General features: G+C 57.5%; 1 protein-coding gene across 9 annotated transcripts in view; it reads right to left on the bottom strand.

Moving 5' to 3' along the window:
* The window catches only part of DNM2 (dynamin 2), a 90,654-nt gene that overhangs the window by 12,246 nt on the left and 58,654 nt on the right, over positions 1 to 19,754 (bottom strand). For 4 of the 9 annotated variants that reach the window (XM_030300543.1, XM_030300489.1, XM_030300508.1 and 1 more), the window contains exons 7-15: positions 19,373 to 19,515; positions 16,316 to 16,451; positions 15,033 to 15,100; positions 12,908 to 13,046; positions 11,840 to 11,926; positions 10,184 to 10,254; positions 6,381 to 6,432; positions 5,431 to 5,442; positions 1,790 to 1,903 (exon numbers count right to left, since the gene is read on the bottom strand). In XM_030300543.1, the coding sequence (XP_030156403.1) occupies positions 1,790 to 1,903; positions 5,431 to 5,442; positions 6,381 to 6,432; positions 10,184 to 10,254; positions 11,840 to 11,926; positions 12,908 to 13,046; positions 15,033 to 15,100; positions 16,316 to 16,451; positions 19,373 to 19,515 (822 nt within the window). Of the gene's footprint in view, positions 1 to 1,789; positions 1,904 to 5,430; positions 5,443 to 6,380; positions 6,433 to 10,183; positions 10,255 to 11,839; positions 11,927 to 12,907; positions 13,047 to 14,267; positions 14,407 to 15,032; positions 15,101 to 16,315; positions 16,452 to 19,372; positions 19,516 to 19,754 lie in introns of all 9 variants that reach the window. The other 5 variants (XM_030300550.1, XM_030300498.1, XM_030300518.1 and 2 more) reach the window with 3 other exon arrangements.

Raw genomic sequence — 19,754 nt, 5'->3', positions numbered from 1 at the left:
AGCCTCGGCAGACCGGCTTTCAGACTGTGGGGGCGGAAGGAGGGAGAAAATGCAAAAGCGTCATCCCCACCCCCTCACCCCGGCCATTTTGAGAAGCTGATCTGGCCACGAGGGTTCCTTAAGAAACGCCTGACCTCACCCTCCCTCCACATCCCAACCCCGAGAGGCTCTGTGGTCCTGGCCACGTCCTCTCCCGGCTTAGAAACAGCCACCAGACAGGGTCCTTCAGGGGGCGCGGGGTTCCCGATGCTCTTGGAAGGTTCCAGAATGAGTGGGAACAATGACATTTCACCCCTAGACACCCTCCCTCGGAGGAACCGTGTCCAGCCCCGGCCACAAGAGAGTGGTCCAGGCCAGGGCTGAGGTGTCTCTCAGGACAGGGAGCACACGCCCTATACCCCCAACACAGGGACCCTTCCCCACTCTGTGACACAGGGCGAGTCACTGCTTGGAGCCCGATTCCTTAAGAACAAATGGAGCATAAGGATTTTCTGAGGAAATTGTGGCCACGGTGGGCTCCCCAAGCCAGTGAGCCTGGCACAGGGCAGGGACTTGACAAACAAGAGCTGTGCCATCCCAGGTGACTAGGACACACGGTGGCCATGTGACCGGATGGTGAGGGGCACGAGCAGAGCAATGCAGGTACCTTCCTCCGCAGGCCCTTCTTCCCTTCTTCAGGCTGCTACAGACCATACTGGGATGGGCAGGGGGGATATGGGACCACGGCAGGGGAGTCACACGGTAAGGTGGCAAAATGGGGAAGGCGGAGCTCGGGCTCCGGACAGCCTCCCGGCACAGGCCTGCCAAGCTCCCCAGGACACGGGCAAGAAACAGACTGCCGTCTCCGTAAGTGCCTTCGTTTGGGCCTCTGTCACAGACGCCTAACGCCGCCCTGGCCAACAGGGAGGGCTGGTGGGCCTTTCATGGGGCAACCCAGGAAAATGAAAGCAACACAGTGTCCCCCACTGGTGACCCTCAGAAGCCGATCCCGCCCACGACAGAGCAGCAACAGGCAGTCACACTGGAGCAGCGCCATTCCTGGGCCACTAGGCCGTAGCCACGTTGTTAAGAGAACCAAGCAAAGACGTGGGCCGCTCGGGCCGGGAGGACAGGCCAGTGCCGAGGCGGAGAAGGGACCCAGACGGCAGTGCTGCCCGAGAGGCGGCCCACTGGGCTGGGGGCGCAATCGCTCACAGGGCTTGCCTGCGGGTTCCCGGAGACCACGGTACAAGGCAGCACACAGCCCTGGGGTTTGCGTTCCTGGTGCCATTCCCAGAGGCCTCCCCAGGCCCTTTGGATCAGGACAAGTACATAGGGAATGTTCTAGACAGACGCTATAGCTAAGCACGTCACAGGGGCCATTCTACCCCACTTCATAGACAGGGAAACGAGGCGCCTGGCTGAGCCCCTTGTAGACGTTGGACCCCCAGCACCTCAGCAACCTGGCCGGGAGCCTGAGTCCCTGACCTCAGACCGTGCCCCCTCTGAGAGCCAGGGATGCCTCCCTGTGACTCTGGAGGCTGGGGTCGGTTTCTAGCCTGCCAAGGGCTCCCCTCTCCATCTCCCTTTCCTCCTGAAGTGGAGCTGCTATCAGGCTGGACCTCTAGAGGGTCACGTGGGGCTGGGATATGCAACCTGGTGCCTAGTATGCACCCCCCCCCCCGGCCCCGCCCCAGTCCTGGCCATTACCATCCTCAGGGAGGAGCTTGGGGAGCCTTCCTGGAATGAATGAGCAAGCATCCGCCCACTCTAGTCCCACCGCCCCACCCACCCACCCCCAGCCACTCACCTCCTCATCCTTGTACCAGGACAGAGACTCGGCGGTCAGCACAAACCAGTACTCCTTGGAGCCGCCCTTCATCAGACTGATGTTGTTGATGGTCAACCAGCCCCTGCGGATCACCTGGGGGGGAGGGTGCTGCTCAGAGGGGGACAACGCCTGCCGCCCGGCCCAGCCCACCCCCGTGCAGGGCCCGGGGCCCTCGTCCCCAGTAAGGAAGACGGACCACATGGCAGAGATGCCTCCAGCCCTAGGCCAGGCAACCCAACTCCACCTTGCCCCCAAGCATTTCCCACCGCAAACCAACACGGGATGCCCAGGCAGACAGACACGGGGCACGCACACTCACTCACAAGGCTCGGGGGTGGGGGTGGAGGGGGGCAGGGAACCGGGCCCCCCGGGAGACCCCCTGCACGCGGGGTCGAGTCAGCACAGGCAAGAAAAGGTGTGCCCGGCTACAAGGGGCCCGGGACAGTTCCCGGGCTTGTATGGGAGTGTGTCACATGGAGCGTGACATCGGAGGAATCACACTTGCGGGACCAAGTGCCAGGGACGCCCTCACACCCTCTGGAAGATGGCTGTTGGCGGAACGCTGGGGGAATTGCCACGAAATGGGAGTGGTTCTTTCTCTCTCTCCTTTTGCGGCTGACCGGCAGAAGCTTAACCCACAGTGTCAACTCTGCTTCCCGCGCCGTTGGTCACCTGCCCAGCTTACTCTGGTGGACACTTGGTGGGCAACGGGACCTGCTCTGGACGGGGACGGCGGCCAGCCTCTGTCGTGGGGCTCCCTTCCCCACAGGCTCTTTCCAGAGTACAGGAAGAAGGGATGCTTCCGCCCAGAGGGCTGGGGCCAAAGGTTTGAGCTTGGGGCACCCGCCGGGGATCATGCCCCTCGCTGGCCTCAAACCCGGAAGTCCCACTCTTCTCTGACGCGCTGAGGCTCTGGCCTGGAAGATCCCCTGGCCGGGGCTCGTCTGCCTGCAGCTGTCATCTGAGTAGGAGGCGGAGTCCGGCCAGGTCTACACAGAGGACTCATCTGACAGCTACGTGTAGGCAGCCTGAGGGGCCACGGTCCTGTGTTCCCTGGGTCATGGAGGCATGTGTGGGCCAGAGCTACCCATCACTCTGGTCTGGGGACCCCCGGGCAGCGGGAAGCACATGGAGGCACAGGCAGGGCCGCCTGGGGCCCAGGCAGCAACAGACCGGGCCAAGCTATGCGGAGATGCGGCCAAGGACAGCTGGGATGGGCTGGTGTTGAGTCCCCACCTCCCCACCCGCCTCGGGGCGGGGGGGCGGGGGCGGGATGGGGCTTGAGGGATGACCCTGGGGCTCACGTGTCTTCCTAAGGGGTAGGTCTCAGGAGGGGCTTTCTCCTCCCACTCTGACCTGCCCCCAAGCCTGTCAAATCTTAACAGGGCCACCTGCTTCCTATGGCTGGAATTAGGCTCTGAGCCTCATGGGCCATGAAGGTGGAGGCGGCCAGAGCACACCCAGGGACCTCTGCACTACACAGAAGCCCTTGCCCAGGCTGGGGACAGCATGGGATGCCACCTGGCGGCCCTTGTTAGGGCTTCCTGGTGATGACGAGACAGCACCTGGAGACCTGTGGCCACCAGGGAGTGAGCAGAGACTGCTGGCACCCGCCCAACCATGGCTGCCTGGTGGGCAAGGGGGCAGAGACCGCTGGCCCCAGTGAGGTCATGGTATCCTCCTAGGGTGCCCTGGTTTAGCACTGAAAACCTGGAGTCCTGGGAATGCCCCCAGTCCCAGGCAAAGTGGGAGGTCTGGTCACGCTGGGGCAAGGCTGGTCTTCAGACTCCGGCTCAAGGCCATCCTGCAGATGGCCCAGGAAGGAGTCCCTGGCTCCAGCAACCACACCCCCTGTCCCAGAGCTGTGTGGGTCTCTGTGTTCATACCCGCTCCTTCCTTCCCCAGCCCAGGGGCCAGGGTAGAGCCTGCCTCGTCCTAGCCCAGGCCAGGCAGAGTAGGCCTTTCTACACTTCAGTCACCGACAACCAGGGGAAGAGAAGCAGGAAGGAGGTGGAGAACGTAGGTGGTCAGTGCTCCCCGGAAGACAAGTCTTCATGTGGTGAGGCCTCTCCACCCCGGGGCCCAGCCCAGTTCCCAAGGGGGCAGATATGCCCCCCACCTACCCCCTCCTTGGCCTGGCTCACCTGCCTGCACCCTCAGTTAGTAGCAGTCAGAGCTGGCAAACGGGGCCCTGGCCATGCTGTGGGGCATGTGGCCACGGGGCAGATGCCGTGCCGGGAATGGCCCATCTGAGTAGGCCTGGAGAAGCCTCCAAGGTCCCCTTCCCCTCGAGCTGCCCAGAGAGCTGTCCGCGTGGGAGCCATGTAGGGTCAGAGATGAAATCCCACCCTGGGGAGGCACAAACTGTGGGCGGCAGACACATGTGCTGAGTCTACAGGAGAAGGAGTGGCTGGCCTTCCTCATCCAGAAGCCAAATCTGTGCCCCAGGGGCCTGGCTTAGAAGGAGGGGGGTGGAGGGACAGAAGAGGCAGGCAGGCTCCCACGCTCCGGGGTGCACAGGGACAGGCACGCACACACGCCAGGGGTGGGAGGAAGGGCCGCCGGGGGCAGCACGGGCAGCAGCAGGAAGCAGCAAGCTGGGGCCCGCCGGCAGGGTGGGTCAGCCTCCTCCTGGGTCAGGGTTCTCGGCCTGAGTCACCTGGGGCAGGAATGGGAACCGTGGCCGGGAGACCCAGGGGCTCACAGCCGGGGCGCGGCTGGCCTTTGGTGCTGGGGATGTGGAATCTGGCAGGAAGAGAACTAAACCTCTTGGGGTGTGAGGAGAAGCGGGCCCCTGGACTGTTTGGAGGGGGAGATGGTGAGTATTCAAAGTGAGAATCCTCGGCGCGGCGGGAAAGGAGTGATGTCTGCCGCAGGCAAATGCTAAAGGAAGGGAGCAAGTGGCATGAAACAGTCTAACCAATCATCGTATCTGCCACGGGCAGGGAACAATAGTGGCATCATCCAGGAGAGAGTTCCCTGATCAGCCAGTCACGCCTCTCGTGGGTGTCGAGGGGTGTCACGTGCAAAGCTATCACATGGGGGAAAAAAATTCTTTGACCAGTCAAATCACATCTGCCACAGGAAGGGGAGTGGTGGCCTGCTCAGGAGAGTACGCCAGGATCGATTAGCCATGCCTGCACACGGCCAGGGAGGGGCACAAAGGAAAGCGCGCCGGATCGATTAGTAATGTCTGTCCGGAGTGCAGGAAGAGAACATTTCGGCATGGTGAGGTCAGTGGCGGCAGGGGCAAGAACCAGTTCCAGCGGGGCTTAAGCAAAATCTCCCCTGGCCAGGGATGTGAGGGGAGGGAAGCATGGGTGTTAGTTGAGTATTTGCCATCCCTGACCTATAGGAAACTAGCTACATGTGTCAGGAATGGGCTGGCGGGCGGGCTGGGCCTCCCACAAGGGTGGTGGTCAGGTTAGTGTCCGTGTGAGTCAGCTTATGCCCAGGGCAACACGGAGTCCAGCGGGTGTTGGCCACGGCAGGGGGTTTTTAGGTTAGCTCGATTTTTAGTTGTTCTGTTATTTGGGGGGAAAGGGACATTTACGGGGCGGCGGGGTCTCCACCATTCTAAGGTTCTCTAATGTTTGCTACCACACTAAGTGGGTACTTACCAAGATCTCCCCCTTTGAAAATGCAAAGTTAGGATTGTGGGTAAATCAAAGAAGAGCCGGCAGAGGGAAAGAAAACGTAAGGGACATGAGGGGACAGAGAAAAAGCAGGAAAAGCACAAAAATGGGAGGAGAGAAGAGCAAGGGAAAAAACAGCAAAAGAAAAAAAATTACATGCTATTAATTATATTCATGGTGTTAATATTTAATTCATTATCATCTCCCGAAACAAAAAAGCAACAACATATGTATTACCTATGGCAAGCGCAAAAAAATCATGCAGTGGTTACATCCTTCTTTTCCAGAGGGCTCTATAATCGTGCAAGATAGCAGAGCCCCCACCCCCGTCCCCGCTCCCACTCCTGTCTAATATGGAGAAGTGGGGTGAGCTCTGCAGGGATGATGTGTTTTTCTTAAAGAAAAAAAAAAAAAAAAAAAAGGAGGCATCTAACACTGGCATATATGAAGCTGTTCATATTTCACAAGGCCTCTGGCTGGGGCATGACATCAAGGTAGAGAACGCTTCATGTGGCTCTGGGTTTCTCCAGGAATGGGGCTCACAGGACCCTCAGGCTCCCCAGAACCGCTGACCACCACGCGGCCTCCCGCCCCCCCCTCCCACAGATTCCGAGTCTCCTGGGGCTAGGGCTGGGAACCCAATTCGGCTGCAGACACCCATGCCCCTCTCTTGGGGGTCAAGTTCTAACCGTGGCCTTGGATGTCAGACAGGGCCTTCTGGGTGTGCAAATGTGCCCCCACAGCCTGGGCCAGAGCTTTAGTTCAAAGACAGGTTTCCTGAAACACCCAAACCTTCACAGACTCAAGAGGCTGGGAGTGGGGGTAAGGGGTCTGGCGGGACGTGTCACGAGCCAGGTACCGTCACTGGGCTCGGCGGTCCCTAAGTCCCATCCGCCCCCAAGGCTAGAGCTGTGGGCTGTGGAGGGGCGGGCTACCTGGTTGGGGATGGCTCTCTTCTTGTTCAGCTGTGTACTCCTCTGCTGGGCGCTGAAAACGAAGCAGAGAGAGGACTCGTGTGGCGACACGCCGGGAAGGATGAGGTGAGGTTCTCTCCCTTGTGGGGGCCAAGTGGCCAGCTCAGGGCAGAGGCAGAGAGAAGCGCCTTCCACACAAAGGGTTACCCAAGGGAAAGAGCTCGGGCTCATGCAACGAGAAGATGTATTCAGTCAAACTGAGGCTTCGAGGTCCTGACCTCAGCCACTTCCAAGGGCACCAGCTATTTCCAGGGGTCAGTGGCCCCAGAGCCTCCAAGGCGGGGCCCGAGAAGCTGGACTCCCAGGTGGCTGGGAGGCAGCCATGGTGGCTGCAGAGTAACCTGAGAACCAGGCTGTTTGGGGCGCAAACTGCGACTCCTTCCCGCTCTCTCTGCCCATCCCTGACCCCGGCACCAAGTCTTCAGTGGCTCCGACCACAGAGCCGGCCACCCTGGGAGATCAGGACAGGGGACGGCTGCTCACCGTGAAAACATTCTGGATGGTTTCTGACCCAAATGCAGAGGAGAGGTAAGGTCACCAGAGGGTTTCTATAAAGTCCTTCATTTGCCTCCAGTCCCTGATCTTTTTCCTTCTTCAGCTACCCTGTTTCCTGGCTAGTTTGTGCCACGTGGATGAAGGCCACGCGTTTTGCACGTGGGCACCCACTCAGCTCCTTTGTTCATCCTATTTTCCACTGAGACAATCACAGCACCACCCGTCTGCAAACAACTGATACCTCCTATTCCTCAGGCATCCTACTTTCTTTTCTTATCGTATTGCTTGAGGAATCAGACATTCCTTTAGGAATACGCATTGTTTTAGGAACTTTCAGAATATGACAAGGCTAACCATCTTGTTACACTCCTTTACTGGCTGCCTCTGGGGCTGTACCTGAAAGTTCAAGCTGGCTGTTGGATAAAAGAGAGAGAGAGAGAGTAAGAGAGAGAGTTAAGGAAATAGGCTTCCGTTCCTAGACAGGCAAAGGTTGGAAGAGTAAGAATGGAGAAAGAACTGGGGCACCTGGCTGGCTCAGTCAGTTGAGCGTCCAACTCTCGGTTTTGGCTCAGGTCACGATCTCACGGTTTCATGGGTTCGGGCCCCACACTGGGCTCTGTGCTGACAGTGCGGAGCCTGCTTGGGGTTCTCTCTCTCTCCCTGTCTCTGCCTCTCCCCCACTCACACTGTCTCTGTCCCTCTCAGAATAAATGAATAATAAAAAAAAAAAGAATGGAGGAAGAACTTATCCAACAATTTTCCTAGCATTCAATGAGTTTATTACAGAGCTTTTTCTCTGGGCCTGGGTTTCGTCTTTAGAGGGCAGCGAGAAAGCAGCCGACAACATCTAGCCCAGGAAGGAGTTCGGTCAACAGTGTCTGCGGGAGACGGGACCGATTAAGCCCCGCACAGTGATGGCTGGGTGCCAGCGAGGCCCCAGATGTGCTGCTTGGGGCTTCCTGGCTCCCACCCTCACCCGGAAGCCCCTGTAGGTGCCCCTTTCCCTTGCCGGCTCCCAATCAGACATTTCTTGCTTTCAGGTGGATGAGGGGAGCAGGGGGAGGAGTCCAAAGTCCTCCCCTCAGCCTGCAGGGCTTCTCCTGGCAATGGGGCCTGGCCTCTCACCTCCACCCTGCCTTGCTCTCCCGTGCTCCTGTGTCTTGGGTCTCCCTTCCCCCCCTTCCCTGTCCCGACACCGTCTAGGTCTTCTGCCTGTCTGCCACCTGGCTGTCGTGACTTCCTCGGGAAGGTCTCTCCAGGCCACTTCCCTCGCTCCTCCTTCCTACAGGCCCTCACCTACTCTCCTTTCCAACTCCGGTCTTCCACGCGACAACGTGCTCGGTAAAAACACGTGTCCAGCCTGTGGGCTGTGAAAGGGCGAGGCCCAAGTCCGGCTCGTTCACCCTCCTACTCCAAGGGCCCTGCCCTGGGCCCAGCTCTGAGACAGTGCTCCACGGCTGTCCAGCGGGCCCCCTCGACGTCCACCCTCCAAGGCTGGGGCCCTGGGCCCCGCCCCCAGCCAGGGCGACCCCATTCACACAGCAGGAAAAAGGCACACAGCAGGCAATACCCACCCGGTCACCAGCTGCTCAGTATAATAACAGCTGGGGGAAGTGGGAAGGCCCAGGAGTCCAGAGGAAAGAGTGGAGTGGTCAAAGGAAAAACAGGAGAGATTGTGAGAAGGAACTGTGGATGAAGTGTGAGAAGCAGAGACATCAAGGTGAGGCACAAACAGCAGCAAACCAAAGAGGGGGACCAGCATTTTCCGCCCACGTACACCTGGCTGCTGGGGGAAGGGGCGCAGGAGGTCAGGGCCCCTCAGTCCTCCCATAGCAGGGGCAGCCCAAGTAGGGCCCTTGGCTCGTCTGGGTGTCGAGGACAGCTTCTGATCATGCCTGCCTGCCTTCCTTCCTTCCTCCCTTCCTCCCTTCCCTCCTTCCTTCCTTCCTCCCTTCCTCCCTTCCCTCCTTCCTTCCTTCCTTCCTCCCTTCCCTCCTTCCTTCCTTCCTCCCTTCCTTCCTTCCTCCCTTCCCTCCTTCCTTCCTCCCTTCCTTCCTTCCTCCCTTCCCTCCTTCCTTCCTTCCTTCCTCCTCCTTCCCTCCTTCCTTCCTCCTTCCCTCCCTTCCCTCCTTCCTTCCTTCCTTCCTTCCTTCCTTCCTTCCTCCCTTCCTCCCTTTCCTCCTTCCTTCCTTCCTTCCTCCCTTCCTTCCTTCCTTCCTCCCTCCCTTCCACTCACCTACCACGTGCCCAGCAAAGAACAGCTGACCGACTCTGTTGAGTGCAATGACAGATGTCCTACCCACAAGTGCTGGGTCCAGCACAGAGACCCCTGAGATAAAGACCCTCTTAAGACTGGGTTCTAACGGGCCCCGCTCCACAAGGAAGCCTCCCTGCGACCCCAAGGCCAGGCCGGAAGGCTGCCCCTTGGACTCAACACAAGCCTCATGCAGCCCTGACCCCAGCAGTGATTACCCTGGGTCTTCAGGGGTTGGCTGCGTGTCTGTCTCTGGCACGGGGCCTTCCTTTGAGGGTGGGGACCTGGGTCTGTGCTTGGCACGGAGAACGCACACCAGGAATACTTGCTAAGTGAATGCAAGGAAGCTGGCTACCGATTCTTCGGTTGGGCTCAGGCAAGAAGACCTTCAGGAGGCCATCAGAGCAATCCATGTGACGCCCAAGCTCGCTGAGGGTGGACCCAGGGGCTGACGGAGTCAGTGCACGATGCCCGAGGCCCCCAGCATTTACATCTAGGCCCTGCTGAAATCAGAGACCCCTGCTCTGGCACCTTCCTTATCCACGTGCCATGGAAGGGTTTGATTTTGAATCCATGGTGTACGGATGGGAGCCACGGAGAGCCTAGACCGGACAGCACGCTTCCCAACGAGCAGCCCCCAGAGCCTGTGAGATGTTCTGCGAGAGCAGATGGGGGAGTCTGGAGAAAGCTGCGCAGTTTATGAATGTTCTGAGAAGTCACGTAGGAAGGAGAACACTGAATGCCGCCAGCCTCACCCGTTCCCGAAGCGGCTGACCACAGGTCTGCCCCCTGGGAGGCGCGTTGAGGACGATGAGGATGGACGCTGCTATTAGCCCAGGAAAGCTTCCAGATACTCTCAGATGGCTCTACGCTTCACCCCCCAGACCCTGACAGAGAGACCCTCTTGCCCCAGTCTGCTGAGGGAAGCCAGCCAACTCAACCACCTCCCTCGGGGCCTGGCTCTGAGGGCAGGCATTGGTGCCACCCACCAGCTGCTGTCCTGAAAAGTACATACTTGGCAAATCCGATGAAGTCCTCGTGGTTCGTGTTGATGTAGGACTGCTCGATGTCGATCAGAAGAAGAATCTGGAAGAAGGAGGGGAAGTGTGAGTACAGAGCGGAGGTTGGCGGGGACGGCAGCGGCCAGAGCACTTCCCCGACCCGCCAGCAGGGGGAGCTGGAACCCTACGGCTTCCCAGGCCGAAGACCTGGGACCACGCGTATCCTTCCAACACAAACCAACCTTGGGGTAAATCTGTAGGGGGAAGAGGGGCACGGGTAACTGAAACTTCAGGGCCTCACAAGGAAGAAAGACGGGGCCAACAGAGCAGGGGGGCGCAGCTCGTGGTGCAGCGGTGGCTGCAGGCGCGGCCTAGGCCGACCACCTGGGCTGCAGTCTTGCCAGGCCACTGCCTGACTTTGTGACCCTTGGCCTCACGTTACGGGACGGTGGAAGGTGGAAAGGGACAAGAGGTCCAGCTCTTGTTAGGGTTAAATAATTCCCAGTACGTGAAGTGTTTAGAGTAGGGCCTGGAGTGTTGTACGTGCTGCATTCAAACAGCGAAGATAATGTGGCCAGGCAAGGGCGTTAGAATGGAACCCACAAACACAGGTCCACAGGAGCCAGTCAGGGTGTGATCCCAGATAAGGGACAGGCCTTCACATAACACCCTGCCCTTTCCTGGCGTTTCACTGTGCCTCTGAGCCCTCCAGCATCAAACGTGCCAGGCACTTGGACTTTGTGGGGGTGCTGGAAAACGCTGGGGTGCTCTGTCCACGGGAGCCATTGTTGCTGGTTTTATAAGGCCTGCGCCCCATCGGCCAGAGCCCTGGGGTGGAGCCCAGAGGTGCTGGCCGTGGGGCAACCAGGCGCCATGGCGTGTATGAAAAGGACAGCAACGTTCTTGAAAACAACAAAATTAAAGGGAATCTTTGGAGCTTTTGATACAACTTCAGGGCCACGGAAACACGGCGGTATCGCAACCAAATACAATGCGGAGGCTTGTGCTGGTTCCGGTTTGAACAAACACCTGCCCAGAGACCCCAGTGGGCACCTGGGGGGAAGGGACAGGACCGGATGCAGCCACGTGCAGCCGGCTTTGGGCTCACTCGGCACACGGCAGGTGCGGGGACCTGTCCCACTCTCTGTCCTCGTGTGCGCTCGGTCTTCACGAGAAAACGTTGGAACATAAAAAGCACCCACGCATCATCGGGAGCGCGAGTGGATGAAACAAGTTGTGGTCCACACGCACGAGGGAACCCTATGCGGTGATCACCGGCAACAAACTCTACAAAACACCACAAATGACAGGGATGAATCTTGAACGTGCTAGGCGGAGTGAAGGAGGGCGGACTCAAGGGGCTACATACGACGGGAGTCCACTCAAGTGACATTCTGGAAAAGGCAAAACTTGGGGAACAGGGAGCAGACGGGTGGTTGCTGGGACCTGCGGGCTGCGGAGGGGTAAAGGCGGGGAACTTTGAGGGCCACAGAATGGTTTTGCACCTTGCTGAGGGGGCGGTGGGGGAGGGGGGGTTACCTTCTTTTATGCATTTGTCATTACTCAAAGAAATGTATGCTCAAGATTTAAGCACATAAACTTTTTTTAATAAAAAAAAAAAGATTTATGCAAATAAATGACACCTGAAAGATAAAACAAAAAGCCAATACCTGGTCCTTGGTTCTCCCCTCCCGTTCCCGGATGTACGTGGTGACGATTCGCTCCGTCTCTTCTCGCAAGCGGGGGTAGGAGCTGAGCTGGGGGGCGGGGGAGCAGAGTGGTGGCATTGGCTGTGTCCTCGTGGCACAGGAAGCGACGTGACCACACAGAGAACGTGGGGGAGGGGAAGTGACAAGGGGTGGGCCCACCGAGTCCCCACCCCACTCCTGTCTCATAGCTGCTCCAGCTGGGAGACAAGAAAGGGACGGTGGGGGAACGGTGTGCCAGAGAGAGTGACAGGGTGCCCACGCACGAGCAGAGGTGCTTTTTGAGAATGGATTCCAAGATGGAAAGTGGCGGAGAAAGTGGGCGCTGTGTGTTGTCTGCTGCCCTGCAGCGATGGTGGCCCCCTCCGCCCAGCACTGAGGGCGAGGACCCTGAGCATAGTAATTAAGGCCACCAGGCCAGTGAGGCGGGACCTCTCACCCAGCTCGTGAGTGAGTAGCGCCTGTTCCAGGCTGACGGGGGCGCCATCTGGGCCATCTACCTCAGAGGGACCCCCTTGCCGAAAACCATTCCCCGATCATAACCAAACCAAAGGCACAGAGAAGCCCACCTTCTGAGGTTTGGGTGAAGTCCACATGGTGGGGAAAACTGAGCGGGTGCTCAAAATCACTAGTGGAAAGCCTCTCAAACGCCCTGTGACGTGACGAACACGCAGGTCTGTGCGCTGATAGCATTTCACCTGCGGCGACAGTTTGGAGACCTGCCCCCCCCCCCCTTCTCTACGGGTTCCAGGAACAGGCACTCCTGCCGGTCCCCACCGCCTGCACCTGGCTACACCACCGGCCTCCCATCCCCATCCGAGCCCAAACTGGGAGTGTGGACCAGGCGTGCGTTCCCAACTCCCTCCCGTTCGTCCGCCACGCAAAGTTGAGGCGTCGCGGGGCGACAAGGGGCCCACAGAAGGGGGTTCCTGCTGAGGTAGAGTTTCCAGATGCGTGGGTGAAGACTAACACGGGTAGGGGGAGAAGATGCGGGACGAATGCGCAGGTGATAACAACGAAACCTTCGGTTACCTTCTCGGCACACTTTTTAATGACCGTGGCCAGTTCTGAGACCACGAGATCAACACACTTCAAACTCGGCTCTTTGAGTTTTACAATCTGTTTTTTCACAATGGCTTCAAAGGCCATGTCGGGGGTGAAGAGCCCCGTCCTGGGTCATGCGGAGGGTGGGACGAGGTAGAAAGACACCCAGGGACAGTGCAGGCCACACACGCGGGATGGGAGACAGAGAAAGAGAAGAGAGGAGAGTCAGCTGGTTAGTAACATGCAAGTAGGAGGCTGTGCCCGCATTTGCCCCGGAAGCTGCTTCGGATCAAAGAGGAGTCCTGGCTCGGAGGAGAGGCTGGGGCTTGCTCTGGGCTTTCATTACGGAAGCGCTAGGGGTCAGTGTCACGGTTCAGACAGCCGAGGGAACGTGGAGGCCTTGAATTTCCACACCTGTGACAATGCGATCTTGGATGATCATCTCTACCCCGTCTAGGTTTTTCTCTCTCTCTCTCCCTTTTCTAATCGAAGAAGCTTAAGAAGCAAATGTGGGCTTTTCCAGACCGAGACAGAAGGCTCAAGCAGAGTTTCCCTGCCTTGGAAGACCGACCCAGAGCTCTACGGCCACCGTGGACGTGCAAGCACGAACCGCCCACTGGGAAGCACTTCAGCTGCCTGGCCAAAGCGTGCTGCCCTGGGAACCAGGCCTGCGGGGGAGCCCAGCGCGTCCTGCCAGGTGGAGACAGCGGCCCGTGAACACTGGCACACGGTGCCTGTGACCTAGTGGCTCAGAGGACATGCTGCCTGGGGGGGCAGCTCTGTTCCTGGAGGAAGCCAGGGGGACTTGGTGGAGGCAGTTAGGAGCCAAGCTGGGCACCCGAGTGTTCGTTACGCTGTTAGCATTCGGGCCTTTCTTGGTGCCTTGGGGACAGAGAAGTGGCTGGCTCCAGGAAAGCCCGAGGGTGCCAGGCGTTTGTCAAGAAAGGGTGACAGCCAGGGAGGTTCGTTCAGGGAGCCTGGCCTCCAACAGCTGACACGGGGTCCCTCTCTGCTTCCCAGAAGGCAGCAAAGCGACAGCCCAATGAAACCCCCAATTCCATCAGACACATGCTAGGCTTGATATCAGGGTCCCAGGGAGCCCTGCCCACCAGTCTGGCCAGTTCTGGAGGCCTGGCGCACCCCGCCCCCCCCCACACACACACTGCGCCCAGGCCAACACGCCCCCGCCCCAGCCCCTGGGAAGAGGCCACATTCTTGGAAACTAAGGCAATCTGGGGGGAAAGGGCACCAGCGGGGCAAAGGCTGGAGCAGCACTGGGAGCCTGATACCAAACCCCCATACCCCCGCGTCCACAAGGCCAGGAGTCACCCTGCCGAGGGCCCGATACCTTACTGGTACACTGCCTAACTGTATTGATTAGCTCCTGGATAACCAGGTCGACACATTTCAGACAGGGCTCTTTCAGCTTGACGACCTGCTTTTTCACAATGGCCTCGAATGCCAAGTCCGGGGTGAAGAGCCCGGTCCTAAAACCATCCGTACCCGGGGGCAGGGGAGATAAGTCAGAGAGAAACAAAGCACGGTCAGCAATTTCATAGGCATGGGCCAGGTCCCCGAGAATGAGCCAAGGTCACAGCAAGTCTGGGGGCTGGACGCCTGCATCCACTGCCTGGAAACCCACAGGGAGTCCTGAGGACGCCATGGTGATGTAAGACTGGACAACCAGAGTGCCTACTTTTGTCGGATAATCGAGGGGACCTAGGAGTCTCACGGGAGCCCTGTGATGGGGACACATGCTGGGTTCCTGTAATCGTGACTCAGGTCTGGCTCCCCCAACCCCTGGGGGCAAATCTACAGTGAGCTTTCATAGCTGGGCTCATGCCAACTGACTGGGCAGCTGAACCTACGTGTAGCTGAACCTATGGGCAGCAGATGGCCCCGTGGCCTACAATAGATCCACACAAGACAGCACACCTGCCCTCGAGTGCCCTTGGAGACCCACGGGGAGAGACTTCTAAAGCTACTGACAAACCACCCAGGAGCCCACTCAAGCCCTCACAGTCAGGGCACCCAGAGGGATGGGGGACCAACTGGCTGGAGGACGGCGCCGCAGAGGTGAAGGGAACGTGGCAACTCTCCCCTCGGCACTTGCCTGACTCCGTGGATGTTCTTAATGGCGTAGCTGATCTCGCGCCGTAAATCCTTCTCGTCGAACTCCATCTGAGAGCAGACAAATCACTCACATGCAAGGAAGTGCCTGCGGCACCCCCACAACAGGTGCGTATTTGGGGAACATTACGTGTCCTGTGTGTGTCTGTTTTCACACGGCGGCCTATCGCACTAGACCAAAATTCTTCAAAACATTAAAACCCAATTTCAGCAAGGATGGCTTGAAATGAACACTCTCGCCCTCTCCCAGAGGTAACGTGAATTCACATGAAGTTTCTTACGGGCTACTTTGCAATACCAGTCAGGACCTCCAAACACATAGCTACTTTCACGCAGTTTTAAGTGTTGTAGAAATCTACCAAGAGGAATTAGTAAGAATTAGTGACGTTTGTAGAACTATTCTTAACTGCTGAAGAATGTGAAAACCACCTAAATGTCCACTGATGAGAGACTGGCTCAACGTCCAATGGGACATCCGTAAGATAAGATACTACTGTGTCATTAACAACACGTGAAATATACATAACTGGTTTGGAAAGATGGCCACCGCAGGAAAAAACGTACAAAGCCATATTCGTTTGTTTTTTAAGTATGGATGAGTATACGTGCTGTGTTTGTATATGCTGGGCACTTACCCACTCGCACAGAAATAATCGGGAAAGGACGGACACCCAGGTGCTAACAGATGTTGTCTACGGGTACTGGGATTATGGGTGTTTGCCCCCCTTTAGCTTTTGTTTTCATTGAAAAGAACTTCGCTGTTTTTTACAAAAATGGTATGTGCTCGTGGTGAAAAGTGTACAACTTCAAGCTAATTAACAACAACAAAAAAAATCTCAAATCCCAGGGCCCAGAGCTGACATTTTTTTTGTGCATCTTTGTAGATGTGTCTACATAAAGACACACATCCAGACGCGCCCCTTCACGTGGAAGGGTGCTGTAAATATTATCTACATGCCTCGCTGCACATGCTGGCTCCCTGGCCGGCTTATTTTTCCCATCGACACGATGAGGCCATTGTCCTACGAGAATTCACCTCTGTGCTCTACGTATTTTGCAAAGGACGTGTGCTGGTTTTTGTCAGAGAGAGAAAATGGAGCTTTCATTCGGGTCTGCTGGATACCTCTAAGCTGCCTGCTCAGGAAAGGAGGGCCCGAAGGGGACACCCTCCCCCCTCCACCTCCTCTGCTCCCAGCAGGCAGACGCCTGGAGGCAGGAGGGAGGAGGCCCGGCCCCGGTCAGGAGGGCCCCGCCCAGCGGTGCTACCTTCACCAGCTCAAAGGGAAACCGCTCGTGGAAGATGCGATTGATTCGGGCACCCCCGGAGAGTTCTAGCGTGTCCACTTGGTCTCCAGAGCCTTCGATCCTCTTTTCGAAGTCCACCCCAAACTGCTGGACCATCCTGGGGGGGAAAAAGGAAACCTGAACGTCAGAGGGGAGGTTCTGACCCAGAATTATGTTCCGGGTCAAGCTGTGGCTTACACACTCCTTTTCACTTTTTAGCACCAAGATGCATACAAAACAAGTAAGATACAGGGCTGCCGATGGCAAGCAATCACTATGTGCCAGGCCCATTAGGATTATTCATTCACTGAATTGCAAGGGGGTGGGTAGCATTATTACTCCCATTTTGCAGACAGCAAGAGTGAGGACGGGGGAGGGGAGGGTCACAGCTTAGCAACTTCTGCCTTGATCAGGCAGAACTGTGAGTGAAAAAGCAGCCCCTCCACACAACACAGGTGGGTTCTGCCAAGGACTGCTGTGATTCCTTGGACAAGTGGCTTTGCCCCTCCGAGCCTCAGTTTCCTCATCTGCATGGTAAGTCTCTGCATAGGGTCATTGTGAGGATTCAAGGAGTTTCGATTTTTTATCCACTCCAAGGAATCACCAATCCTAAGCAGCACTATTCATTGGTGGTACCCCCACAAAAAAGAAAGAATGCAGCCAATTAGTGGTAATTCACCTAAAGCTTCTGAGTTCAGAAAAGTTAAAATGTTTTAATTTTTTTACATATTTATTTATTTTTGAAAGAAAGAGAGACAGAGCGTGAGGCGAGGAGGGGCAGAGAGAGAGGGAGACACAGAATCCGAAGCAGGCTTCAGGCTCCGAGCTGTCAGCACAAGAGCCTGACACGGGGCTTGAACCCACAAAATGCAAGATCATGACTTGAGCCGAAGTCGGAGGCTCAACCAACTGAGCCACCCAGGCACCCCTGTTTTGTTTTGTTTTTTTAAAGTGCTCCCATAAGGGGCACCTGGGTGGCTCAGTAGGTTAAGCGTCCGATTTCGGCTCAGGTCATGATCTCATGGTTTGTGGGTTCAAGCCCCGCATCGGGCTCTGTGCTGACAGCTAGGAGAGCGTAGAGCCTGCTTCGGATTCTCTGTCCCCCCTTCTCTCTGTCCCTCCCCAGCTTATGCTCTCTCTCATACAAAGAAATAAACATTAAAAAAGAAAGTAGTAATAAAAATAAAGCACTGACGTGGTTGATGAAATATGTTAATACCACACATGGGCCCTGGGAACCCAGCCCAACCCTTACAAAAGTCTCTGAGTGTTGCCAATGAGCCCTGTGATCGCGTGTGCAGCAGGGAAGTCAAGTATTTATTAGTGTTTGGTTTTCCTTAGCATTTCTAGTTGCTCTCCCAGCCTCTTGCACCATCTGTCTTAACCAGTCCCGCCCCCCAAACTCTTGATCTCCAGTACTACGCACAGTCTGCCCTGAACAGGAGCTACTGTGGTCAAGGGACCGACCTCTACTGGCCTCTACTGGCCCAAGCCCAGCTTGCTGGCGAAGAGATGTCCAGTTCTCGTGGGCAAGTCCGGCTGGTGCCGGTGAGAGGCCGGGCCTGGCCGCTGATGAATGGGTTCTCCCCGAACACCTGGCAGGGGGGGCAGGCGCAGGGTGTCTCAGATCCCAAGAAGCTTTTGTCCCCAAGAGATGAACAGTGTTAAATCTGAGCATCAAAGCATTCTCACCCCCGAACCCACCATGCAGTGCCGCGTGGCAGAGGATGGGGGGACATCAGGGTTAGGATGTGGCCACTATGGGTGGTGTTCCTCTGGTGTGTCCGTGGGAGGAGTCATACGTGTGGGACCCTCTGCCTCATGAGCTGCCAGGGAGTTTCTGGATCCCACTCTAACTAAGCGCCCAGGGTTCCTTGCAGGCCGGAAACCGGGAGTACGGAGGCAGGAGAAGCCTCGAGAGAGAACCTGGGATTGTGGGGCACACCAACCCTTGCCCCACCTCACAGCTGGGTGGCTTCAAAGAGTCCCCATCAGCTCTGAGCTGGGCCAGTGGGCATCCGCTCGGGGTCAGGGTGAGAATTCCAAGAGACAGAGCATAAAAAGCTGGCACAGGGCCAGGCTCCCAACCCTGTTCCCCCATGTCTGCCCTCCCCACAGCCACCAGAGGGCGCCGTCAACACCTGAATCAGGCCGTCCCTCCTATGCTCAGAACCCTCCCTGGCTCCCACCTGACAGCAAAAGTCTGATTCCTCCCTGTGGCCCACAAAGACCTGACTGCTCTCTGCTCTGTCCCTTCCCTGCTCTCCCCTCCTCCACTCTACCCCTCCTTCACATTCTCCTCTCACTCGTTCTGTTCTGCCACATAGCTTCCTCCAACACTGCAGGGTGCTGTCCTGCCTCAGGACCTTTGCACCTCCGGGCCCCACCCCTGACCTCTTCAGGTCTTTGCCTGACTCTCACTGTCTCAGGGCGGCCCTCTAGACCATTCTGTTTAAAAAAAAAATTTTTTTTTTTAATGTTTTATTTATTTTTGAGACAGAGAGAGAGAGACAGAGCATGAGCAGGGGAGGGGCAGAGAGAGAAGGAGACACAGAATCCGAAGTGAGCTCCAGGCTCCGAGCTGTCAGCACAGAGCCCGAAGTGGGGCTCGAACTCACGAACCGCGAGATCATGACCCTAGCCGAAGTCGGACGCTCAACCGACTGAGCCACCCAGACGCCCCTAGACCACTCTATTTTAAATGGCAACCCCACGCCCATCCTGGCACCCCAGCCTCTTCCCGACAATAATATTTCATCATCTAACACAGTATTCGTTTTCTTATTTACTCATTTTCGGTCCCATCCCTTCCCTCCCTGCTTTCTGAGCACGTGGGGGCAGGGCTGGCTGGCTGCCCCACCCACTGTGGCGGCTCCAGTGCTCAGGACAGGGCCTGGCACACAGGAGGTTCCCCAAGGATGTCTGCTAAGTGAATGGATGGGTGGACGGATGGATGAGGATCGGCACCCAGCCCAGACCCAGGACCCCGCGGCCGGCCAGAGGCCCCGGCGAGCCAGGCAGAGGGTGGGAGACACGTACTGCAGCAAGGCTTTGGTTTTGCGAGTGGGGTCATCGGGCCGGAAGTTCTTGTACTCCTCCACCTCCTTCTCCAGGGACAGCAGCTGGCTCTGCAGCTTGCTCCGCAGGGCTGGCAGGGACTCCCGGATGTGGTTGGTCAGTTGCTGTGGGACAGAGAGAGGCCAGAGGTCAGCACAGGCAGGATGCTGGGAAGGGGCAGGCCTGTCGCACTGGCAGGGGGCTGAGGACGAGATGGCCCCCTGCGCCCGGCGCACCCCCCGGCCTCGAGAGGAAGCAACAGGAGTCACACCCGCGCACGGGACCAGGAGAGGGGACACGTGCCGCCCCCAGCAGCGGGACGCCGTGAGCAGGCCCCTGAGCCTGCGCCAGGCAGATAACCAGG

This window comes from Lynx canadensis, chromosome A2 (genome assembly GCF_007474595.2).
Source record: "Lynx canadensis isolate LIC74 chromosome A2, mLynCan4.pri.v2, whole genome shotgun sequence".
Taxonomy (NCBI): Eukaryota; Metazoa; Chordata; class Mammalia; order Carnivora; family Felidae; genus Lynx; species Lynx canadensis.
This window is presented reverse-complemented; position numbering and strand designations above follow the sequence as displayed.